General features: G+C 36.0%; 2 protein-coding genes across 2 annotated transcripts in view; one reads left to right on the forward strand and one right to left on the reverse strand.

Moving 5' to 3' along the window:
* The window catches only part of LOC106072272 (splicing regulatory glutamine/lysine-rich protein 1-like), a 27,015-nt gene extending 15,305 nt beyond the window's left edge, over window positions 1-11,710 (reverse strand). Inside the window, exon 1 of the mRNA XM_056023428.1 lies at window positions 11,673-11,710. Within this exon, the coding sequence (XP_055879403.1) occupies window positions 11,673-11,710 (38 nt within the window). The remainder of the gene's footprint in view (window positions 1-11,672) is intronic.
* On the forward strand, window positions 11,689-14,714 carry LOC129925078 (uncharacterized). The gene is made up of 2 exons (XM_056023429.1): window positions 11,689-11,748; window positions 12,450-14,714. Exon 2 carries the CDS (start codon window positions 12,942-12,944, stop codon window positions 14,712-14,714), a length of 1,773 nt encoding a protein of 590 aa, XP_055879404.1. The 5' UTR covers window positions 11,689-11,748; window positions 12,450-12,941.
* The last annotated feature ends 12,945 nt before the right edge of the window (window positions 14,715-27,659 follow it).

A 27,659-nucleotide genomic window follows, 5' to 3' on the forward strand; every position in this document is an offset into this window, starting at 1 on the left:
AACAAATTCGTAAATGGTGTCATTGCGCTTAAGCCTATGACTCTTGACTATTTGGGCCTACATGAGAACATGGGGATGACACCAAAGTGAAAAAATAAATGCCCTTTTGTAAATCGCCGTATCTATTAACTTCAAAAACCAGAGTTTTAAGCTTTAATGTAAGAATTTTGCTTTCCATTAGGTTTTGTAAATTGTAATGCTGGCTAGCCCTAATCGTGCGTTTAGGGTGACAATCGTTTCCATATCGTCCCATTCTTTTTTTCCTTGTCTGTTCATAAAACCATTGGTAGTAGTACATGAAAGGGGGGGGGGAATAGGAAGAGTTTGATTAAGAAATAGGGATAGTCCTGATTGTCACGAAATAAAATTTCGATACAGCTGATAAATATTCAATTTTCTCAAAGCTTAATTTATTTTTATTTTGTTTTATATTTAAAATATGTAAAATCATATCTTTGGTTTCCATGGGTGTCTTCTACGGCTGTTTTAAAAACTATTTCATCCGATGAAATTGATATTGTTATGAAACATTCAATTAGGACGACGATTCGTTAGTCTTCATCAACATTGTTTGTGTGTGTGTCTTCTGTAGGCCTATTGTAAAAAATGCTAATGTGGTCAATAGGCTTATATCAGAATAAAAAGGAGATGAAATCTAAACAAAAAAAACAAATAAAATAAAAATAACATTGAATATTTAGCAAGCCAAAGAAACATCAGAGTGTTAACATAGGAATCGTTTAAGTTGAATATGTTTGTGCTATTGCAATGAATGAGGAAACCGAGTTGGCGAGCAGGTTTAGAATACAAATTTACATTCTAGAATATAGAAAGAGGACTAAATTGATCATGGAATAGCGTCAGGGCGGCCCTAACAATTTTAATAATTTTAGGAGATTTCGAGGAGGCCCTGGAAAAATCAGGAGGCCTATTATTATATATAGGTTGTATTGGTGTAATTTGATAATTTACACCTAGAATTAGCGTGGGGCCTATGAAAGTGCTAGGCCCATTGCGACCGCATAGGTTGCAGTGACTAAAGGCCGGCCCTGAATAGCGTCTTTCACTGACCAATGCTTAGTATTTAGTTGAAACTTGGTTCATAGCTCTTAAAGAAATTTAACACCATATATTAATACAAAAACCTCAGATAATTGCTATGAATTTGACAGGAAATCAAAGCCACACAGATTCAAAACGAGATAAGCCTAATAATAGACCTGTTTAGCAATGCAACGATGGCAAAACTACCGGTACTTTAGAACATCCATTTTAAACCAATTTTCTCTTTCATTGGTGGCAGCACTCAAGACATAAAAAGTTGATCAAATTAGCATTATTTTTGTATACTGTTTAGTAATCTCCAATGACGGAACATCCAAAGAAATAACAATTAGATAGTCATTTCTAGGTTTTCATATTTGTGAACACCAGACGTCAGCTGAAATAGTTGAACAAATGGTGCCTCCAATATCACTGTATACTAGAATGGCCTTTGGGCATTGCTTCATCCGAATAAGCCGATCGCGCATCTATATATATATATATATATTTCTCTTCTTCCCTCAACAGTTTAAACGAGAGGAAAAAGTAAAGGAAAGATCACTCTCTTATTTCTGCGGATAGTCCACGAGGAAACACAAGAACTGTGTTCACACTACGGATGACTGCATGCGCGCTGCACTGTCGTTAAAATTTATCAAACCCTGCCCGCATCCATTGCCCCCTTGTCCTGCGTAAGGTTTGGACTAGGGAGTAAACTATCTTCAACTCTTAATAGCCGGACATAACCATTGTGACCAAGAAGTCATGGAAAGAGATTAAGTAATCTACTACATATATATATATATATATATATATATATATATATATATATATATATATATATATATATATATATATATATATATATATATGTAAATAGCAGGGCCGGACTTAACCACCTTGGGGCCCTATGAGGAACGGATATCGAGGGGCCATGTTTGGGTAGGGAAGCAGATAATGAAAATTGAAAAAAAAAAGTGAAATTTAAGAGTTTGTATTAGAAAATAAATTCGTCTATGTATTTTATTCATTCTTTAGTACGTACAGAATTACTTTACGAGCCTTGCGTTTAGCAAAGTCATACAGTATATCATAATAATTCTGTTTCCTACATAGATCACGCTCAATAGCAAGAATTACCAAATGTTTCAATCTATCTTTGAATATTGTTGACCTCAAGTAATTCTTCATTAGTTTGAAGCGCGAGAAGCTTCTATCACCAGATTACACAATTACAGCTGATGCCAAATGGCGCGCGTAGGATTGGCGTTTTCCATTTTGAATGACACCCCAAAATAAAAATTTTTGTCTATCTGTTTCCGTATATTTTTAGGACTTTTTCGTGTATTTTGCCAGTTCGGGAGATCTTCAGGAGCTCCTGGTAAATCGACAGGAGGGCGCGGGAAATCTGTTTTAAGTTATAAAATGGTTTAATTTAATAATTTACACACCTTGAATTAGCGCGGGTCCTATGAAAGTGCGGGCCCACTGCGGTCGCATAGGTTGCAGTGGCCTATGGCCGGCCCTGCAAAATAGCGGCGTATGCTACGCCGCCGGTTGACTAGTTTAGAAATAGAAGCACTGTTTTTTTTTTACTTTGCTACTTAGATGGCCAGAGAAATGTTCAGTAAATAAATATTCGATCTATTTACTTTTAAATAATGGACGTAGAACTAGATACTAGTCTGTATCAATGTTTCAAAGTTTGACACTTAGAAGTGTTTTAGGAATGTAAATGTGTACAATGGGAACCAGAACTCAAAAAACATTTCTTTATATTTTTCAAACTCCATTAACTCGTTTTATTCTGTTCCAATATTGTACAAACTTTGACTTTGAATTTGTTTTGGAGTTTTACACTAAACTTAATAAGATGATTTAAAAAATTCTCTACTTGCATTGAAATGTCTTTTGTTCAATGTACCGAAACATTCAGGTTGCTCAATTGTTTTGTCATACATTATATTCGTCTTATTGGGTGACGGTGGGACCCACTAATATATTTTTGAACCCGGGCCCACGGGTACCTTGCTACCCCACTGTGTCAGGAGTATGCGTTTCTGCATTCCCCTATTCCCACTGGGGAAGCTTACACCGCTCCCCCAGACCTCCATTGCTGTCTAGAGAAGGGCCACCAAAGTAATTTATTAATGAAGGTTAAGAAACGCTGCTGTAATTGAAATATAGGTCACCTTTTGTGTGTGTGTGTTTATACATGGGGTTAGAGTTTACTGGGAGTTAAGGCTAGGGTTTGGAAATAAATAGCCCCCCTCTGGATCCGCTACTGAAAGCAGTGATGATTTGGATGGCTACTGGCTATCCTTTCTCGGACAATATTAAGTCCCCTATATTTCCGTACTGGTCCTTGTCCTCTCCAAGGTGTAAAGAGGACATTTTTCTTTTCACTAAAGTTTAACTGAAATGTTGGTTTGTCGAATGATCAGTGTGCTGGTCACATTACCAAAAGTGGAACAAAATATTTACCATCGTCTTCTTCACTGAGCCTCGAAGACATATTTTGCTACACTTCTGGTTGTATTCATTGAAAGCATGGGCCGCCCCTGTAACGTCTAACAGAAACCAATGGATTGGTATGGTCGTTTAGCTAGCTACACAATATCCTTGCTTACCCAATGGTCATAGAAACAACATGGTTTTACTTTCACCTTTCCGAATCTCAAAACTTCTTGCGAATGTTTCACACTTTCTTGTGAGTTGCCGTTTTGAGTCGGTCGGGTCGCCATTTTTTTTTAAATTCTTTACTTTCCATGGAAATGTTTTTAAGTGCAGGCAGTAGCTACATTCATTATCTCCACATGTTTGACCTTGATGATACTCACACATGTTTGACCTTGATGACATCAGCTTGTTATCAAAGAAACAACGGCTGAGATTGTGTATTTGTTTCTGGCGGCTTGGCTTTCATTAAATCCACATTATCTGAATGAAATCTCCGCTCGTCTAACTTGTCTGGACCCAACACTTGAATGTAACTAGCGAGTCGCATGTACTGAGCCTCGAAATATCTTAGTTCCAGATGTACAGATTATAGTATTAAATAAGAAGTCTTGTGTGGGACCACAGTAACTAAGTCAGATTATGTCAGAGCTGATAGCAAGTAAATGTTGACATGACTTTTATGAGTTTTGTGTGTTGATTTTTAGCGGCCCCCGAAAGGGGAAAAGACGCTATTAGTTTTGTGCGAAATGTCTGTCCGTCTGTCCGTTTGTCCGTCTGACCGTCTGTCCGTCCGTCCCTTTTAGATCTCGTAAACTAGAAAAGATATTGAAAATCCGACATCACAATATTTTAGACCATTCAAAGTTCTGATGCAACGGCTACTTTTTTTTTTCTGAAAGCGAAAAATCTAATTTTTAAAATCAGTTATGCAAGCAGTTTTTTTAAAGAGAAAAAGCTAATTAGTATGCATTATAAGTTAGACCTAATTTAAAATGAATAGTAATCTTATAAATGTCATTTTTGTGAACATTTTTTATTTGCGGAAGTTTTTTTTTTTTTTTTTTTGAGGATTCGAATGAGAGATTGAGCCTTTTCAAAACAATTGGATCAATTATAAGACATCAGTTAGGCCAAGGGAGGCGCGGTGGCTGAGCGGTAAAGCGCTTGGCTTCCGAACTGGGGGTCCGGGTTCAAATCCTGGTGAAGACTGGGATTTTCAACTTTGGGCGCCTCTGAGTCCACTCAGCTCTAATGGGTACCTAACATTAGTTGGGGAAAAGTATAGGCGGTTGGTCTTTGTGCTTGCTACATGACACCCTCACTAATCGTAGGCCACAAAAACGGATGAACTTTACATCATCTGCCCTATAGACCACAAGGTCTAAAAGGGGAACTAGTTAGGCCAGGTTCACATCTAACTTTACATTCACTTTCACCTATCCTTTGATCTGCGGGACCGTTGGGGCAATACACAAGATCTGTTAACCTTCTTTCTCCATTCTTATCTCTCATTTGTCTTTGATATAATTTCATTTGCATGTTCTTTCTGAAAATATTGAAGCCTGCCTGGATGTACCTTTTCGGGGGCCGATTTTAAGTTTGTGTTTCCACACAAACTGTGTTTTGTAACCTTGTTTAGTTTGTGTTCGTGACTAGGGTATTGTTATATTGCTTTGTTAAATTGTCTTGTATATATTGTTTTGTTATGTATAGATTTACTTATCCGGTAGCTCTATAGATTTCTTTGTCACGCTGAATGCTGGGAAGCAAGACTTTGTCAACTCACTGAATGGAAGACATTCAAGGACTGTCATCTTAGAAAACTTGCACAACAAATGCAATCAAAAAGACTTATGTGGAGGCGCGGTGGCTGAGTGGTAAAGGGCTTAGCTTCTGAACTGAGGAAGACAGAAATTTTGATTTTTTTTGGAATCTGTAGAGCGCCTCTGAGTCCACCTAGCTCTATTTGGTACCTGACATTAGTTGGGGAAAAGTAAAAGCGGTTGGTCGTTGTGCTGGCCATATGACACTCTAGTTAATCGTCTGCCACAGACATCGATGATCTTTACATCACCTGCCCCATAGATCGCAAGGTCAGAAGGTTGTACTTTACTATTTTTTAATTTTTCTGCATTATGTGTAGCAAAGAAATTATATGGGGCTTTGTTTTTAAACCCTAACTCTATGTATTTCTTTAAACGCATCCACCAGCTTGATCTGCCAGTGAAAGGGTAAGTGTGTGTGTGGGTTTATTTTAAAACTCCGTGACTTCAACTTTTGAAAATCCTAAACATAAATTGAACTTTAATAGAGAGGAGGAGAGAGAGAGAGAGAGTACAATTGAGAGTGATAGAGAGAAAAAGAGAGCGAAAGAGGGAGAGAGAAAGAGAGAGAAGGAAAGTGAAAGTGTTAGAAAGAGCGATAAAGAGAAAGAAGAAAGAAAGAGACAATGAGAGGGAGAGAGAGAGAGAGAATTCTAAGATTGTTTGAGACAAATATTACCGTCACCTTACTCTCCCGAGGTTCGATGGAAAGTTTGCTACAAGTATGTTTGTGACCAAGTGGATTATTTTCACCCACGCCCCTCCGCCCCGAGTTGCGCCGATTGATTGTACATCTGTTTAGGTTCAATGGTGCAGTGCCGTGCGAATACGTTCATTAACGAGGAGAAGTCACGTGATAATGACGTCAGAGTTTTAGAAGACAATACGAAGGCCGTTCGCCATTTTTTTTAAACAAAGCTTTTAACTACTCACTCTGTCTGCCTGTCTGTCTGGTACACAGTGTGTACACGTCATTTCACTCACTTCCCATTCTAAGATCAACTTGAAACTTTGCACAATTAGTCATTGTCCCTAACATAACATGAATCAATAAAAAAAAATATTACTTTATTAATTGGTGGTAATCAATTTATCTATATTATAAAGTAGAATGTGAGGGGTATGTATGTATGTATGTTACTTATAGACATCAAAACCGCTTGACCAATCTTGATAAAACTAGGCAGGAATGTTCCTTGGGTACCAACTTAGACCTTAGTGAATGTATTGTAGCCCTAAAACAAATGTAAGACCCTCAAAAAAAAATAAAGTTGTCCGACTCTATTACAGCTATAGTATTTTATGGATCTAGGCCATGTCTACAATGTTGACATGAGAAAAGATAGAAAGGATTTAGACCTAGATCTAATTTTAAGAAATACACTTTGCGCAGATAGTTTTTTACTTTGACACATGAAAAGACAAAAGAAGATCCATTGATTTCATTATATAATAAAATTAACCTTCAATTTTGTGTTTCAAAAGCATTTTTTACATTAATTAGTTCCTTATATCTGTGATTACAGATTTCCTGACGAACATTCTTTCATTAGACAATTCCGTAATGAATCGCGTACTAAATATTAATTCGTTTGTTTACTTTATAATCCCATCCCTAGATCTAAAACTCTAATTCAACTCTAAGATGATAAAACTTCTCTTCGCACATATAGTTTTATACTTTAACACATAAACATATTAATTAAAGTCCATTCATTTCATATTTTGATCAAATAAACATTCAAATTTGGTTTTCTAAAGCTACATTCGCCTACTAAAAGGTGCGAAACCGAGTTGAGATAGGCCTAGATCTATATTCATTCATGAATCGCGTACTAAATATAATTTCGTTTAATTGTTCACTTTATAATCCCATTCATTTAACAAAGCTATCGCTCTTTTCGTTTTTAATAGATAAGAATGTATCGACTTCGGGTAAACCCATTTTCGCAAACCTAATTTTATTTTCGTAGCGAAAGAGAAATAACGTGAAAGGATCATTAGCTAAGTTTAACATACATATAAATCCAATCCACTAGATTATTCAAAAGCATTTTTTACATAAATTAGTTCCTGATATCTACAGATTTCCTGGCGAACATTCTTTCATTAGACATTACCAAATGGTTACACATTAACACATCTCTCTTCTTCAAAACTTCTTGAGGTCTGAGTCTATTTCTAGGCCTAGGTCTAAAACTCTTACTGAACTCTAAGATGATAAAACTTCTTTTCGCAAAGATAGTTTTATGCTTTAACACATAAACATACTAATTATTGTCCATTCATTTGATATTTTAATCAAATTAACATTCAAATTTGTTTTTCTAAAGCATTTTTAATACATTCGTTCGCTGTTCGCTAAAGCTGCGTAGCCGTGTTGAGATAGGCCTATATTCATTCATGAAAAAAAGCTCACGCATGCGCAGCACAGAACTCTAGATTAGTGTAGATTTAGATCTACGTCTACCTCAAGATCTACTTTATACTTTATACACATGAACATACAAAATTTAGTCTATTCATCTCAAATTTTAATCAAATATATGTAGGCCTACAAGCAAATGTTTTAATTTGAAAAAAAAAATGGATTTAAGCCTATTAGCTATTTTGATTTCATAGTTTCATTCACACTATTTTTACATTGACACTTTCGCTTTACTTATTACATTATTATTTCGTTTAATTGTTTACAAAACACTCTCAGTGACTATATCGACAGTAATGCGCAAATAAAGACCCGCGGGTGGCGGGTAAACATATGTCTAGTATATATATATAAAGGATATAAATTTAACAGTATTTATTTTTTCCTTTCTCTAAATCTATTGTATTCAATGGACTAATACAAACTTAAGTATTTAACTAACTGAATATAATAGATGCATAAATACAAATGTCAGTGAGCCCGTTTGCAGTGTAGGTTCTAGGCCTAACAAATGAATGGTTATACGTTTTAAATTCATTTAGTGTAGAGGTGTATGCTGATTGATGTTTTCATCACCTCCAGTAGACCACAAACATTCAATACATGTAAAACACGTGTGGCTTACCAGCTAAATAGAAAAATATTTTTTCAAAATAAAATAAAGCTTAGCAAAAAAAAGCGGGGGGGGGGGGAATTCTACATTTACTCAATCTCTCATTAATGTAGAAGTTATTTTTATTTAAAAAGAAATAATAATTAAACAATAATTAATTGACTAATTGGTTAATTTTTTATTCATTCATGTTTTGTTAGATACAATACATATTTGTGTAAGGTTTCAGCTTGATCTGAGAATGGGTGAAGGAGAAATCACGTGTTCAAACGTTTTACTAGAAAGACAAAGTCAGTTGCTAGAAGCTTTGGAAACAATTAGAAGTGCATGGATTTCATCCAGGACATCGAGATTCCACTTTTCGTTTGGATTTGGTCTACTTTTCGATTCAATTATACTAGTTTGACTAGACTTACTACTGGGAATGTTTCAATGTTACTAGTTTGACTAGACTTACTACTGGGAATGTTTCAATGTTACTAGTTTGACTAGACTTACTACTGGGAATGTTTCAATGTTACTAGTTTGACTAGACCTACTACTGGGAATGTTTCAATGTTACTAGTTTGACTAGACTTACTACTGGGAATGTTTCAATGTTACTAGTTTGACTAGACTTACTACTGGGAATGTTTCAATGTTACTAGTTTGACTAGACTTACTACTGGGAATGTTTCAATGTTACAAGTTTGACTAGACTTACTACTGGGAATGTTTCAATGTTACAAGTTTGACTAGACTTACTACTGGGAATGTTTTAATGTTACTAGTTTGACTAGACTTACTACTGGGAATGTTTCAATGTTACTAGTTTGACTAGACTTACTACTGGGAATGTTTCAATGTTACAAGTTTGACTAGACTTACTACTGGGAATGTTTCAATGTTACTAGTTTGACTAGACCAACTACTGGGAATGTTTCAATGTTACTAATTTGACTAGACTTACTACTGGGAATGTTTCAATGTTACTAGTTTGACTAGACTTACTACTGGGAATATTTCAATGTTACTAGTTTGACTAGACTTATTACTGGGAATGTTTCAATGTTACTAATTTGACTAGACTTATTACTGGGAATGTTTCAATGTTACTAGTTTGACTAGACTTATTACTGGGAATATTTCAATGTTACTAGTTTGACTAGACCAACTACTGTGAATATTTCAATGTTACTAGTTTGACTAGACCAACTACTGTGAATATTTCAATGTTACAAGTTTGACTAGACTTATTACTGGGAATGTTTCAATGTTACTAGTTTGACTAGACCTACTACTGGGAATGTTTCAATGTTACTAGTTTGACTAGACCAACTACTGTGAATATTTCAATGTTACTAGTTTGACTAGACCTACTACTGGGAATGTTTCAATGTTACTAGTTTGACTAGACCAACTACTGTGAATATTTCAATGTTACTAGTTTGACTAGACCTACTACTGGGAATGTTTCAATGTTACTAGTTTGACTAGACCAACTACTGTGAATATTTCAATGTTACTATTTTGACTAGACCAACTACTGTGAATATTTCAATGTTACTAGTTTGACTAGACCTACTACTGTGAATATTTCAATGTTACAAGTTTGACTAGACCTACTACTGTGAATATTTCAATGTTACAAGTTTGACTAGACCAACTACTGTGAATATTTCAATGTTACTAGTTTGACTAGACCTACTACTGTGAATATTTCAATGTTACTAGTTTGACTAGACCTACTACTGGGAATGTTTCAATGTTACAAGTTTGACTAGACTTACTACTGGGAATGTTTCAATGTTACTAGTTTGACTAGACCAACTACTGTGAATATTTCAATGTTACTAGTTTGACTAGACCTACTACTGTGAATATTTCAATGTTACTAGTTTGACTAGACCAACTACTGTGAATATTTCAATGTTACTAGTTTGACTAGACCAACTACTGTGAATATTTCAATGTTACTAGTTTGACTAGACCTACTACTGTGAATATTTCAATGTTACTAGTTTGACTAGACCAACTACTGTGAATATTTCAATGTTACTAGTTTGACTAGACCTACTACTGTGAATATTTCAATGTTACTAGTTTGACTAGACCTACTACTGTGAATATTTCAATGTTACTAGTTTGACTAGACCTACTACTGTGAATATTTCAATGTTACTAGTTTGACTAGACCTACTACTGGGAATATTTCAATGTTACTAGTTTGACTAGACCTACTACTGGGAATGTTTCAATGTTACAAGTTTGACTAGACTTACTACTGGGAATGTTTCAATGTTACTAGTTTGACTAGACCTACTACTGGGAATGTTTCAATGTTACTAGTTTGACTAGACCTACTACTGTGAAAATTTCAATGTTACTAGTTTGACTAACCAACTTCTGAGAATGTTTCAATGTTACAAGTTTGACTAGACTTATTACTGGGAATGTTTCAATGTTACTAGTTTGACTAGACCTACTACTGGGAATGTTTCAATGTTACAAGTTTGGCTAGACTTATTACTGGGAATGTTTCAATGTTACTAGTTTGACTAGACCTACTACTGGGAATGTTTCAATGTTACTAGTTTGACTAGACCAACTACTGTGAATATTTCAATGTTACTAGTTTGACTAGACCAACTACTGGGAATGTTTCAATGTTACTAGTTTGACTAGACCTACTACTGGGAATGTTTCAATGTTACTAGTTTGACCATACCTACTGCTGTGAATGTTTATCTTATCTTATATAATACAGACGTTACTTCAAAAAAGAAGATGATTACGTTACGTTACCTACTACTGTGAATGTTTCAATATTACAAGTTTGACTAGACCTACTGCTGTGAATATTTCAATTTTACAAGTTTGACTAGACCTACTGCTGTGAATATTTCAATGTTACAAGTTTGACTAGACCTACTGCTGTGAATATTTCAATGTTACAAGTTTGACTAGACCTACTGCTGTGAATATTTCAATGTTACAAGTTTGACTAGGTCTACTGCTGTGAATATTTCAATGTTACTAGTTTGACTAGACCTACTTCTGTGAATATTTCAATGTTACAAGTTTGACTAGACCTACTTCTGTGAATATTTCAATGTTACAAGTTTGACTAGACCTACTTCTGTGAATATTTCAATGTTACAAGTTTGACTAGACCTACTTCTGTGAATATTTCAATGTTACAAGTTTGACTAGACCTACTGCTGTGAATATTTCAATGTTAGGAAAGGGGGGTAAAACGTACCACTGTTTAATTCGTACCACCGAAAATTTTCATATTTAGAAATGGTCTTTAAAAATAAAAAACCTGGCATATTGACCTTCAACTATAGCGTCATCATTCATGTTAATTTTATGGAGCTTAATCAAAAGACACCAAAACGGTAAGGTTTTATTCATTTTTACCTTTTTTGATGTAATTTTTGCACATGTTAGAAATCGTATAATTATCTAATGAGGCAACCTATCATGTTCCAAAAGCTATTGCATTGTTAACCAACCTTTACTCTTGAAAATAATGCCTCAGTACATCAGTTATTTTTAGACATGTTAATATGATAAACCGTTATGTGGGCTGACCCCTTGAGGGAAATCGTACCGGCGCCAGGAGGGTAAAAAGTACCGGAAGTACTAATTATCCGACATTCGGTACTATTTAGCCCCACAGTTGATCTCGACATAATATCTAGATGTAGATCGAATAACTTTCTTATTTTATGTTTTAAAGCTAGAATCTAGATCTAGTAATTGCTCAAGATCTTTCTACTATCTAGATCTAGATTTATAATATAATCTAGTTCTAGAATCATATTCTATCATCCTCTATACTCTACTCTATGTCTATGTAACAATAACTTTCTTTATAACTATAGACTATAGAGTCTAGACTAAAAAAAGATAATTAAGGTACTAAATCTAGTAGATTTAGATTTAATAAAATTAAGGCTATATCTAAATTTTAGACTAAACATAATCTAGCCCTTAACTATAAGTAGATCTACATTTTAAAAAAATAAATAAAATACCATATAGACTATAGCAATCTATTTAATAATCATTTACATTCATTATTTTTTTTACCCAGGGGCAGAGCTTCAACCTGGTCCCCGGAGGATCTTCAGAAAGCCTTAGAGGCATTGAGGAATAAATATGGTCTCAATGAAGTGTCTAGACTTTACGGTATACCTAAACCAACTAAAAAGACACTTAGATGGAAAAAACAAGTTTGCGAATGGGAATGTAGTACAAAGAGGTAGAATGACAGTTCTCCCAGCAGAGCTTGAGAATGAACTTGTCAGTCACATCAATCAACTGGAAGGAATGCTGTTCGGCCTGACCAGAAACGATATAAGATGTCTTGCATACCAAATAGCAGAAAAAAAAGGCTTGTCTCACAGATTTAATAAAACAGAAGGAATGGCAGGAAAAGACTGGTTTAGAGATTTTAAGAAACGTCACAATCTGAGCTTGCGACAACCTGAAGCAACATCTCTTGCGCGTAGTACCGGTTTTAACAAGATAGCAGTTAACAGATTTTTTGACAAACTTGAAAGCATCATTACAGAAAATAAATTAGATGCTCTTAGGATCTTCAATACCGATGAAACAGCGCTCTCAACTGTCCAGAAAAAAACAGCAAAAAGTGGTGAGCTTGACAGGAAGGCATCAGGTGGGGAAGTTGACCAGTGCAGAAAGAGGTCTTACCACCACAGCAATATTTTGCGCTAATGCAGCAGGAAATGCTATTCCACCTATGCTTGTCTACAAGCGAAAACGGATGAAGGGCGAACTTTTAGATGATGCTCCTCCAGGAACAATCGCTGTATGCAATGAAAGTGGCTGGATGACTGCAGATAGCTTTTCAGAATGGATGGATCATTTTATAAACAGTGTAAAACCATCAAAAGAAAAGCCTGTTCTTCTTATCTTGGATGGACATACCTCTCACAGCAAAAATTTGCAAGCCATCACTGCTACAAGTAACTCTTGTGTTATTATGCTCAGCTTGCCCCCTCATACTACACATAAGCTTCAACCTTTGGATGTCTCGTTCTTTAAGCCCCTGCAAAGCTGTTATGTACAAGAGTCAGATAAGTGGCTTTTTAATCATCCAGGTAGAGGAATTACTGTATTTCAGGTGGCTACCATCTTAGGTAGAGCATACCCAAGAGCAGCTTCGGTCGCAAATTTTGCTAATGGTTTTTTGAAATGTGGCATATGGCCTTGCAATCGACATATATTCACTGAAAGTGATTTTGAAACCTCCATTTGCTCAGTTATAAATATTCCTGTAGAACCCATCCCTTCAACCTCAAATTCCCAACATGATCAGTTGTTAGTGCAGTCATCATCAGACTCCTCAACAATAGTTGCAACATCCCCACTCACTTCATCAAATGAACCACGATTTGGTGCAACTGCTCAAAGCTCCATAAATTCAAATTATTCTCACCTAGAACTTTCTATATCTGCGTACAATGCAATTCCAACAGAGCCTGACGGCAGATGCTTTTTTAGAAGTATTTGCATTTCATTACATGAACATCTCCAGCTAACTGACAGAGATTCAAGTGGAGTTGTATGTAGCCTGCAAGTTAAAATACAAGAAAAGGCATTGGCAGACTCTCTTAGAGCACAAGTTGTTGACTATATTTGTAAAAACATTGAGCATTATACTGACCTTGGTGCAGCAACATTGTGTGCTGACATGCCACATGCAAAATTTGACAATATTTTTGAAAGGCTAGATAGTATTTCTAGACCAAATACTATGGTTGGCGAGCTAGTGATAATAGCAACTACGAAGCTGCTCAGAAAGCCAATTGTCATTATGAATGCAACTAGTAATGTTGTTTTAAAATATGGCATGAATGATTTTCCTTCCTCCCCTGCAGTAGTTATTCGATTTACAAATATTGGAGATGATGTAGGCCATTATGATTGCTTAATTCCTTCTCGGCAATCAAAGTCTAAATACATCCCTGTAACTGCAATCTCTCCTATCCCAGTAAAAGAAAAACCCCATGTTAAACAGAAAAAAAAATCTTTTCAATCTGAAATTTTAACTTCCAGTCCCTATAAAAAAATTCTTGTGGATGCTGCAATTGCAAAAAAAAGTAAAAAACAACAAACTCAAATTATTCCTGCAACACAAAAGAAAAAAAAAAGTAAAATTTCTATTCAGTTTGGTCAGAATGAGAGTGAGAAAAGTCAAAATTGGTATTGTTTTATATGCGAAGAAAACCTTAAAGAAGATATGATACAATGTTTAATATGTGCTTCTTGGGTGCATATTGCATGTGCAGGTTGTGAAAATGCTGATACTTATACTTCTGAGTTATGTTTGTGAATCTTTCTGCATTGTTATGTATATATATAGTTGGTATTTATTACCCTCCATGCTGGTACTATTTAGACTCTTGGGAGGGTAAATAGTACTCTTTTTTTTGTTTGTTTTGTATTTTTCTATTTTAATATCAATAACTCAGTCTTTAAACCTTGTACATTTGTAGTATGTGTTGGTGTAAAGCTATGACATAAAAAATAAACATTCTTTTTGCCAAACTTTTTTTTTAATGAATTTTCTACCTTAGGGGGTACGTTTTACCCCCCTTTCCCCTACAAGTTTGACTAGACCTACTACTGTGAATATTTCAATGTTACAAGTTTGACCAGACCTACTACTGGGAATATTTCAATGTTACAAGTTTGACCAGACCTACTACTGGGAATATTTCAATGTTACAAGTTTGACCAGACCTACTACTGTGAATATTTCAATGTTACAAGTTTGACCAGACCTACTACTGGGAATATTTCAATGTTACAAGTTTGACCAGACCTACTACTGGGAATATTTCAATGTTACAAGTTTGACCAGACCTACTACTGGGAATATTTCAATGTTACAAGTTTGACTAGACCAACTACTGGGAATATTTCAATGTTACAAGTTTGACTAGGTCTACTACTGTAAATGTTTCAATCTTACAAGTTTGACCAGACCTACTGCTGTGAATATTTCAATGTTACAAGTTTGACCAGACCTACTACTGGGAATATTTCAATGTTACAAGTTTGACTAGACCTACTACTGGGAATATTTCAATGTTACAAGTTTGACTAGGTCTACTACTGTAAATGTTTCAATCTTACAAGTTTGACCAGACCTACTGCTGTGAATATTTCAATGTTACAAGTTTGACTAGGTCTACTCCTCTGAATTAATGCGTTGCAGCTACAGATGAAGGATGAAAAGGATTCATTCGTTATCAATAAATAGCATCGAATAATTTAGATGTACTTCTGTTTCAGTTTGTTGTTAATGTTCAAAGCGACAAGCCATTAACTGACTGCGGTACTTGATGTACAAATAGTTGTACAAGTCTATGCAACCAACAAAGTTAGGATCAGTGGTGCGTAACCTTCTTGTGTTTTTGTTTGTTTCATTGATGATTCGAATCCATGTTTTAAATGTGTCTAACCTTAAACTAAGCTACTTTAAGATAAGATAAGATAAGGCGACTGCAATGATCCAAAATAAATGGAAAGTTTGATTTCAATGTGTTTTCCTAGAAACAATTATTTTTACGATGGACAAAAAAATGAAAACAATTTTCACACTCTCAAACCAGCTATCATTACACACACACAGACACACACATTCACAGACACACACATATACACAAACACAGACACACACACATATACACAGACACACACATATACACAGACATACACAGATACAGACACACATATACACACGCAGAGGCACACAGGTAGACACACACATACACATCACATACATACTTGTGCAGTACATCGGGTATTCCAACACTTGCTTTGAGATGTCATGACCAACAGCTATATAAATTCCTAGGTCTAGCTCTGACAAAAGGAAATGACCTTTCCTCCAGATCTGATGAGACTGTAATGTGAAGCCCATTCTAAAGAACTCTAAACTTTGCTGGAAGAAATCCCTTCCTTTTTTTAAGGATACATTCAAATAAAGTTTTTCATGAAATTTTTTTTTTCAAAGGAGCATCCAAAACGACGTCTTTCGATAAGTAGTTTTCATTAACAACAAAAAAAAGTAAACAAAAATGTAAAGGTATCTAAAGCCTAATAAACATGCTCAGCTGATGTAAAGTCGTTTATTATTTTGATAATCTTACATTTTAATATTTGTTTGGATTAATAAAATTATATTATCTTATCTTTATAAGTATTTATATAATGTTATTGAAAACGAAATGTTATACAGATCTCTGTATTATGGTTTAACAAAAAGAACTAGCTAACCGAACCGGGTGACACCAACCCTAGTGTCGCCACTGGTGCTAAGGATACAGTACAAGAGAGTGCTAAGCTAGAAGAATAAAAGACTAGCTTTCTCAGGTTCTATGAATACAGTAGATGTCATTTGTTTTACGTGTTGGGTGTCCCTTCAGGGTAGAGGATAATCTACTTCCAAGTCCAAACCTCCACCAGCCAGGAGAGCGTTAAGCGAGAACAATAAAACATTAACTAACTCCAGTGCTAAGTAAGCAGTGTGTTGCAGTGGCGTAGCATCCGTGGCGCGAAGGGGTCCAATGAACCCGGGCCCACGACCATTAGGGGCTAACAGTCCGTGGGGTAGCAACAATGGCGCGTTGGGGTTTTATTGCACTTGGGCCCATGAATCATGACCAATTAGGGCCCACATGAGCCCTTGGGAGTAACACCGAAGTGAGAAAAATGCACTTGTGTAAAAGCCAACTAGCATATGTTCACGTTATGTTTTCGTGACCTCCCATAATTGTAAGACATTATAAGATGTACAGAGTGATAGCTGGATCCAACGTAATGACAATGTTACTTACTTGCATTGGAATGACTTTTGGTAAATGTACCGATACATACAGGCTTTTTGGATTTTTGTAACACACTAAATTTGTTTTATGGGGGAAGGGGCGCACCAAAATATTCGTGAACCCGGGCCCACGCTTACCTTACTACGCCCCAGCGGGCCCACGCTTACCTTGCTACGCCCCAGCGGGCCCACGCTTACCTTGCTACGCCCCAGCGGGCCCACGCTTACCTTGCTACGCCCCAAGTTGTGTTGCACATTTAATGCAATGCAGAATCTATGATTAGTGTGCTAATGGTGATCTAAAAGTAATTAAACGTTGAGGAAATCCAATTATATTCCAATTATATATATTTAATTGTTGAGTAAATAATAATTAATAGAGGCTTACCATGTGCGGGTGGAGCGGGCCGGACGGGGGGCATCAAGTTGTGAGAGGCATCAAACTTTCCTACGTATTTTTAGTCATTACTACACAATGTAAATACATAAACGAAGACAAACTTCTGTAGTTTAAATGTAAATTATTATTTTTTCACTTTGTTCATCTCCTATATTCGTTCTTCAATTAAATGTAAGCTGTAGACTAGCTTGAATCGAATTTAATAGATTTTTTAAAATCTGAAGTCAAAGCAATCTCTTCTCGGGCCCATGGTACTTGCTGTTACTTCATTGTTCAAGGCACTGACTTTACATAAGGGACACAATTATAATTGTAACACTGGCTTTGGAAGTGCGGTGGCTGAGTGGTCGCTTGGCTACCGAACCGGGGGTCCTGGATTTGAATCCTGGTGAAAACTGGGATTTTTACTTTCGGGAACTTTAGGCCGCCTCTGAGTTCACCACAGCTCTAATGGGTACCTGACATGAGTTGGGGAAAAGTATAGGCGATTGGTCGTTGTGCTGGCTACATGACACCCTCGTTGGCCTTTACAGCCAATATAGATCTCAAGGTCTGAACGGGGAACTTGACTTTGCTTAACACTGGCGTTATCTAGATCTAGATTTTAGAAATAGATCTCTGGATTCTAGATCTAGATAATTGTCGTAGTTAAGTTTCATTTCATTTGATTTTTTGTTTACTTAGTGTCATTTTGTAAAGCTTGCACTGCTGCTAGACTTAACACGCTCGGTCAAAACTCGATGGAGCTTCAAAGGAGATGACGCCTGCAACGTTGGAAAATTATGACTAATTATATTTATACTGGAAACATTGACTAGTACAGATGAAACATTTTCAACTAGATCTGGTGCAGACGGATTGTTACTTCCTATACAGAGACTATTAAATACAATTTTAACTACTAGTAAGGAGAACAGCGTTGAAGCCAGTATTACCTTTGCCGAGTGCCCGTGTTCAGATCTGGGGACTAATGCAGAGCCTCAAAGACGTAATGACCCCAAGAAAAAGATGTCAAGCAAAAAAAAAAAAGGTAAAGATTCTGTTTGACCACACAAGAAAGAGTAACAAGGGGGGGGGGGGAGTATATTCCTCCTTGGACCTGATTGTTCAACAAATATCAGCCACTACATCATGTAGTTGATAATAAGATTTTTTCTCGCCAGCCCAACTATTGACTCCTCAGATCCTAATCATTTCCATAATGCTCCTAACGACATTGTCAAAAATCAATGTCGTCTGGAAAGAAATAGGCTCAGACAGTTTGTCGCAGTTACTTCAGAAGCCTCTAAACTACCGAAACAAGGCGTTGTTGAGCTGTCCACTTCTGTATAAATATATTTAAATATCGGCTAGATTGCCGCTAAATAATTCAGCCTTGAATGTCATCACTTTTATTCGCATATTTCTGAAATTGCAGTAAGTTTAGTGACATGCGAGCATACTTCCAAATTTGTCAAACTATTTGCGATCAACGACGACAACTTTACAACTCTTTTATTTTTGACCATTTTGTCTATTAAAGGAGAGCTGGTGTTTTAACAAAAATTGGATATAATTATTGATAGTTCTGCCAGGAAGAAATGCACCGGGCATCGAGAACCCTAGCCACGCCACTTGATGAGTCTCTAGTCTAACTTGAACACAACGCTTCAATATTTAGTTCACATGTTCTTCTTACTTTACGAAAGTGGAAGTTAAAAGAATCTTTTATTTCAAACTAAAATTTCGTACATAGTACTTTGTTGGCTCGTTGGCTCATTTGACAGAGCGTCGCGGTAAAAACGCTAAGTCGTAGGTTCGATTATACTGGGCATTTTTTTTCCATAACTTCTCAATGAGAAATTTAATATGAATGTTTAGTTCATTCTTTTATTTGATACAATTGTTGTTGTTTTTAAGTACAGAGTTTGTCAACGCCAAGACTCCTATTATGTGCAATGAGTTCTAGACAATAGGTCTAAGACCGTCTAATCTGGTTCAAATCATTCAATAAAGACAACAAGAACCCAAAAACCAAAAGACAAGGTAACCATGTAGCGCTAGGTCTAAATCTATCCATCACCTTGATGTAACCGATCTTTCAAAGCGAAAATCCAACTCCAAGGCCATCATAAAAGGAGGCGCTTAGATTTCATGAACGTATCATTATTATTATTATTATTATTATTATTATTATGTTAGAGAAGAAGTGGCTGTGAGGAACGCATTTAGTCCTAGATATACAGTGTGTGTCTCCTTTACTGAAACAAATGTTCGCAGGATGTTGCGGCTCTGCTTTGGTATTATTAGTAGTATTATGGTAATTCGTTCACATCCGCTCTCAGACTGTGAGTATTATGATTCACACAAGTGACCCACTTTAAAAAAAAATGTGTTTGCGTAAATGTACAGACGTCAGCGTTTACGGTCGAGTGCACACGAACAAAAGATGTTACCTTTAAGGGTCTTGCATGAACGATTGTCGCCATGTTGCTGACGCGTGAAGCTATTTTACTCGACTGAAGCTGACCTTGAACTTGCAAGGTCCCCTAGCAAAACGAAAATTCAGAAGCGTCCTCCATCTTTTTTTCTTGTTAAGGCCTTAATTAGAAAGTGAAGGATTGACTTCTTGGTGATGACTATGTTCTAGTGTACTACAATAGCCAGCAACCTCTTTGTCCAACTCTTTTTGTTTGTTTTTGAGACAGCGCTACTGATGTACTAGTTTTAATTAAGGCTTACCTAGACCTAAGACTATGTAAACAAAAATATAGGTAGGCACTAGTCTATATACAAAACTCTATGTGTGAGAGTGTGTGAACATTTTGTTCGTGTTGGCATCTATATTGTTATAGTTATATATATTGTTATAGTTATATATATTGTTATAGTTATATATATTGTTATAGTTATATATATATATTGTTATAGTTATATATATATATATATATTGTTATAGTTATATATATTGTTATAGTTATATATATGGTTATAGTTATATATATATATATTGTTATAGTTATATATATTGTTATAGTTATATATATTGTTATAGTTATATATATTGTTATAGTTATATATATTGTTATAGTTATATATATTGTTATAGTTATATATATTGTTATAGTTATATATATATATATTGTTATAGTTATATATATTGTTATAGTTATATATATATATATTGTTATAGTTATATATATTGTTATAGTGGGAAGCGTGGTCGAGAGGTTAAGTACGCTTGAACTTGGATTGTCTTGGCTACCTAGGAAGGGTTGTATTTACTGAGCGCCTAAAGGCAGCACGGAAAACCTTCTCCCAAATACCCCCTCCCCCACTGAGATTGGTCCATAGCGCTCTGAGCATGCTATAAGCATGAAAGTTGCGCTATATAAAACCTATAACTATTGTTATTATATTGTTATAGAATTTATGCTGAGGTAGTCAAAATGTCCATTTCTTTGGACAGATACAATGATCTAACCTTTTCTTATCTTATATCCATACGACAAAAAGAACTTCCACTAAAATCAAGTGTTTGTTTATTTGTACTTGACAAGACCCTAACCCTAACCCTTTCTGTGGATGTACAAGAAAGCAACATTCATCTTATAATAGCTAGTTTATACAAACGGAGTTCATTCATGTTCTGTGTATCAGTCCATGCCTGCCCAAACACTGTCTTTGGGGACTTAACAACAACAAATCATTCTGTTCAAGACAAATAAAAATACGATATCTAGTTCCTCATCAACTAACTGCTCAAGAGAGAGGTCAGACTTCTCCTTAGTAAATCCAGTACATCATCAACTAACTGCTCAAGAGAGAGGTCAGACTTCTCCTTAGTAAATCCAGTACATCATCAACTAACTGCTCAAGTGAGAGGTCAAACTTCTCCTTAGTAAATCCAGTACATCATCAACTAACTGCTCAAGTGAGAGGTCAAACTTCTCCTTAGTAAATCCAGTACATCATCAACTAACTGCTCAAGAGAGAGGTCAGACTTCTCCTTAGTAAATCCAGTACATCATCAACTAACTGCTCAAGAGAGAGGTCAGACTTCTCCTTAGTAAATCCAGTACATCATCAACTAACTGCTCAAGAGAGAGGTCAGACTTCTCCTTAGTAAATCCAGTACATCATCAACTAACTGCTCAAGAGAGAGGTCAGACTTCTCCTTAGTAAATCCAGTACATCAACAACTAACTGTTAAAGAGAGAGGTCAGACTTCTCCTTAGTAAATCCAGTACATCAACAACTAACTGCTAAAGAGAGAGGTCAGACTTCTCCTCAGTAAATCCAGTACATCATCAACTAACTGCTCAAGTGAGGTCAGACTTCTCCTTAGTAAATCCAGTACATCAACAACTAACTGCTAAAGAGAGAGGTCAGACTTCTCCTCAGTAAATCCAGTACATCATCAACTAACTGCTCAAGAGAGGTCAGACTTCTCCTTAGTAAATCCAGTACATCATCAACTAACTGCTCAAGAGAGAGGTCAGACTTCTCCTTAGTAATTCCAGTACATCATCAACTAACTGCTCAAGTGAGAGGTCAAACTTCTCCTTAGTAATTCCAACACCTCACCAACTAACTGATCGGAGAGATCATGCAAAGGTTGTTTCATTTGAAGATTGTGTCATTTGAAGATTGTATCATTTGATGATTGTGTTATTTTTAGATTTTAATATTTTGTCATTTTAATATTGTGTATTTTAAGATTTTATCATTTGATGGTTTGTGTCATTTTAATATTGTGTCATTTTAAGATTGTGTCATTATAAGGTGACATTTGCCGATTGTGTCATTTGATGATTGTGTAGTTAAAAGATTGTGCTATTTTATGATTATGTTGTTAGATAATTGCGTCATTTGATGATTGTGTTATTTGGTAATTGAGCCATTTGATGATTGTGTTATTTGGTAATTGAGCCATTTGATGATTGTGTTATTTGGTAATTGAGCCATTTGATGATTGTGTTATTTGGTAATTGAGTCATTTCATGATTGTGTTATTTGGTAATTGAGCCATTTGATGATTGTGTTATTTGGTAATTGAGCCATTTGATGATTGTGTTATTTGGTAATTGAGTCATTTGATGATTGTGTTATTTGGTAATTGAGCCATTTGATGATTGTGTCATTTGAAGTTTGAAAAAAAAGTGTCATCTTTAAATTACTGTAAAGGTTACTTGCTCCTTTTGTAATTAAATGTTTAAAACTGGTTTTCAATATATTATTATTATCTCATTCAGAATAGGCTAACAGTGTATTGTTTTTACATGTACATACATTAAAATACAATCTCATAGACTTTATAAGAAAAGAACAAATAGCGTTATTTAATGTTCATTTTGTATTGACAATAAAACTGCTTCCAATGTCTATCATGTTAAATACATCCCCTGAATGTGACCACCAGTTTGCTGGCATCCCTTCTCTGACAGTAATGGTAGGCTACAAGGCAACTGACAAATACTTCAGTTCATGTTTGTGTAAATACATACTTGACTCCCCCATTGCTCCTCCATAATAACCTAGCTAGGAATATTACAGCATCTCTGCCTGAGGTCCCGTCAAGGGCGTAATTCACTAACCTTTATATAGGAGGCGCGGTGTCTGAGCGGTAAAGTGCTTGGATTTTTAATTTCGGGATCTTTGGGCGCCTCTGTCAGCTCTAATGGGTGCCTGACTCCAGTTGGGGCAAAGTCAATGCGTTTGGTCGTTGTGCTGGCCACGTGACACTGTGGGCTACAGAAACAGAAGACCTTTACATCATAGTTCGCAAGATCTGAAAGGGGACTTAACTTTTCTTATACAAACCTACCGTGTAATTAATATCCTCAAACCCCTTCCCCCCCCCCCCCCCCCCAATTTTCTGTCAATGAGCTAACTCACTCATTCAACATGCAAACAACATAGATAAATTGATTTGACATGTTTGGGTGTTCTTTCAGATTTGAACATTTTACACCCTAGTCCAGAACCTCCAGTAGAACGGCGGGGGAGGGCGATGGGCAAGATTCGAAACTAAGACTAAGACTAAGACTAAGACTAAGACTATTTCAAGTTCAAGTTCTATTTGAAGTTCTATTTGAAGTTTTATTTGAAGTTCTATTTGAAGTTCTATTTGAAGAAGTTCTATTTCAAGTTCTATTTCAAGTTCTATTTCAAGTTCTATTTCAAGTTCAAGTTCTATTTGAAGTTTTATTTGAAGTTCTATTTGAAGTTCTATTTGAAGAAGTTCTATTTCAAGTTCTATTTCAAGTTCTATTTCAAGTTCTATTTGAAGTTCTATTTGAAGTTCTATTTGAAGTTCTATTCGAAGTTCTATTCGTTAAAATATATGACGCCAACAAGGGTTGAGTTGTCTACCAGCAATTTGGTGCTACAAGTCAACGACCTGCTACAACATAGAAACGCACCAACACACACACACACACACACTCCATAACATTGATATGCTCACAAGCAGAAGAATACCTCAGTGGCAAACATCTGTATCTCTCTGTGTATCTATGTATCTCTGTGTATCTATGTATCTCTTTGTATCTATGTATCTCTGTGTCTTTTTACTTTATAGCCTACGCAATGACCGGAAACAATAAATGTGTGAATAGGACGTCATCGAAACTTCAGAATTTTTGTTTTAATAGAACTTTCACTTTTTATGTCTAAATAAAACCTTTTTGACTTTGCGACCTACATGTTTATGTTAAGTGGTGGATTAGTAAGTGTGTTTGTTGCGTGTTTGTGTGTGTGTGTGTGTTTAGGCGTAAAAGATGCTTGACACTGGTGCTGGTGTGGGCTCTTTGATCTTTTGAAACAGAAACCACTTCAATGGATAGAACAACGGAAACAAAAGAATGACGAAATAGAGAGAGAGGCAGAGGCGTAGTGAGGAGAGGGAGAAGGGGCACGATGCTCCGGGCGCTGACCTCTGAGGGGCGCCACACCCACAGAGGAGCCTATATTTCTATGTGATGTTCATGCTAAATGGGGTAGGGGGGGGGGCGCCAATAACGTATCTTGCCCCCGGCGCACGTTTTCCTCACAACGCCTCTGGAGAGAGAGGTAGAGAAAGGGATGTAGAGAGAGAGATGTAGAGAGAGAGAGAGAGTGTATATATATTGCAGGTAGGTTGCAAGAGAGAGAAAGAGAGGGAGAGAGTGAGAGAGAAAGAAAGAGAGCGGTAAAGAGAGAGAGATACAGAGAGAGGGGGGGATGGTGGAATAAAAGAAATCTGAGGGAATGGAATGTATTCATATTGAGGACCATCATGCAACACTGAAGACTTATTGACGTCACTGACTATTCTTTTGTCTACATTCCCACGTGTTTCATTGTAATAGGGGGGCGGGGGGGGGAGATGTGTACGTTGTGACAGGAGGTTGCGTCATTGTTTTTATCTGGTGCTGTTGCATTATGTAACACTCAACAGTAGTGTCCGAGACTTTCTGTTCTACAACACCGGTCTCTCATCTCTGCAGCCACCTTCTATGACGTCCAACAACATGGCTCAACATGGACTTCCATTTCATAAACAAACATTAATTATTTTAATTTTAATATATTGAAAATATTAATTGATAACTCTTGAGACTGCAGGATGAAGTAACTTTGTCTAGGCTCAATGAGTTACTCGATGATTTCCTGAAATATGTCATTCACATACAAAAAAAAGGATCCGAAAATAAAAACAAGCAAAATAATATTTAAAAAAATACTTTAAAAAAAGCTTATATTAAGTGTACTTGTATCATTAATTTGGATTAGTCGTGTAATTAAATTTGTAATAGATCTAGACTAACTATAATAAATCTGTAGGATTAGAAATATTTGTACTAATTGTTTTCGTTTAGCGCAATTTCAAGCTTTTAGCTTTCTCAATGCGCTATAAACGCTACACTCACTTGTCTGGAACAGTTGGAAAGGGGTGGGGGAGAAATAACGGGGTATCTGGGTGATCGCTTTTTAATGTATTTATTTTAAAAAAGTGCACGACCTGAATTCGAACGCATGGGCTAAAACATTCTCAGCCTTCTCAAGCCAACACGGTAACCACTCTGCTAGCGAAGAGCATTTGAACATGTAAGATTGTAGAGTTAGTTATCTATTGCTTTTATTACATGTTTGTGTTCACTAAGCCTCAGACGACGATCTATAAAAGGGATTAATTCAGCGTATACCACCACTTCAGTCAAGTACGATTTCTTTCACTTGTTCGAGATAACAAACAAAATAATTAATTACCAATAGTTAATTAACTTATTGGTTAATTATATTTTTTGTTATTGATTCTTGTGTTGTCAGGTAAAAGAAATAATTGTGCAAAATTTCAGCTTGATCCGACATTGAGTGTGAGAGAAATAACGTGTACAAACTTTCTACCACAGACAAAGTGCGTTGATACAAGCTTTGTAAAAGTGTCCAGATTTTGGACGATAAATTCAAATTTTTTTAGCGGCTCCCATAGTGGAATAGCCGCTATTAGTTTTGTGCTGTCTGTCTGTCTGTCCGTCCGTCCCCGTTTAGATCTTAAAGACTAGAAAAGATTTTGAACATCCGATATCATGATATTTTAGATCTTTCAAAGTTCTGATCCAACGGCTACTTTTTCTTTTCCAAAAGTGAATCATTTAATTTTTAATTAACTATGCAAGCAGTTGTTGTTTTACATAAAAATATATAAATTTTTACAATTATTCACTATTAATAGTAAAACACTCGGGAAACAATTTAGAAAGGGAGGCGTAATTGATGAATATTTGTAAGACGGTTTAGGATTTTTTTCATTAAAAAAATGTTTTTAAAATTTTTTATTATTAAATAAGCATTTTTTGTCATATTAACTACTTACTTTAAGAAAAAAATTTTGCTTTTGTTAAAAAGAAAAGATTTTTTTTCTATACAAATAAGTAGAATATAATTTATTACAATAATAAATGATCAGCGTTCCATATTATACGCATGAAAGTACAGTATATAGTACCTGAAACACACAATGAGACATTGGCCCTTTTCTAAACAATTAAATCAATTAGATAATCATTCAATAACATCACTAAGGCCAGGTTCATATTGAACTATATTTTCACAACTATCCGTTCATTAAATGCATATGAATAAAAGCAATGGAACAATCATAACATTGATAAATATCCGTATCCTGTGGCATGAAGTCGTGAGTCGAAGTAACAATACAATGTCCTTGACATTGGCGACTTGGCGCCATGTTCTATCATTATGTTCCGTCTTCGTGGTGGCAGGGTCCATGTGGAAGTTTCTCAGGGAGGCTTTGAGGCTTTGTCTTGAGGCTTTTTTAACACTTTGAGCTCGCTTTTCATTCGTTTGCTGGCCGTAAGGAGTTGCGGGAGTTGTCCTTTCTGCAGACGTAGCCCATACATCAAACTTGAGACTGATTCAGGGTTGTGTGGTTGCTAAGCAGGTCCTTTTTTTTTTTAGGTCAACTGTGTCAAGTACCTTGCCACTTAACATTCAGAATTCTTCTGAGGCAGTGCCTGTGGAAATGCTTCAGGTTCTTTGCATGCCTTCTGTGTACTGTCCACGTTTCAGAAATATGTCTGAAGGATGATTGATATTGACGATCAAGGTTTAATCTGTAATCAACCTTATTAGTTAGCGAGACCTTTTTTAATGAACTCCCCCAGTGTTGTTCCTATATTGTTGCAGCTTGTTCATGGGAGTACCGTAAAGAATATTATTACACTGTCAGCATCTTTTGGCCTCGAAGAAGGCAATGTTAGTGTGACAATGTTATTAACACTGCCTCGGTTCTCTCGGGCCAGGTCAAAGCCCCAGTAACTCTAAGGTAACCACTGCCAATATATACACTTCTCACTCACGCCATCACATTCTGTTCTAGACCAACCGTGACGAAACGCCCCCCTCTATATGTACTGACCATCCCCACCCTTACCTTCATGTGTATTAAACACTCGGCTTCAGATGCTCAGTTGTCAGGTCACGAGAATCTCACGCATGATAGGCGCCAGCAGTGACACATTATGCCCCACTTGTTTGGTTGCACGGCGACTGCTTCC

Source organism: Biomphalaria glabrata, chromosome 3 (genome assembly GCF_947242115.1).
Source record: "Biomphalaria glabrata chromosome 3, xgBioGlab47.1, whole genome shotgun sequence".
NCBI lineage: Eukaryota > Metazoa > Mollusca > Gastropoda > Planorbidae > Biomphalaria > Biomphalaria glabrata.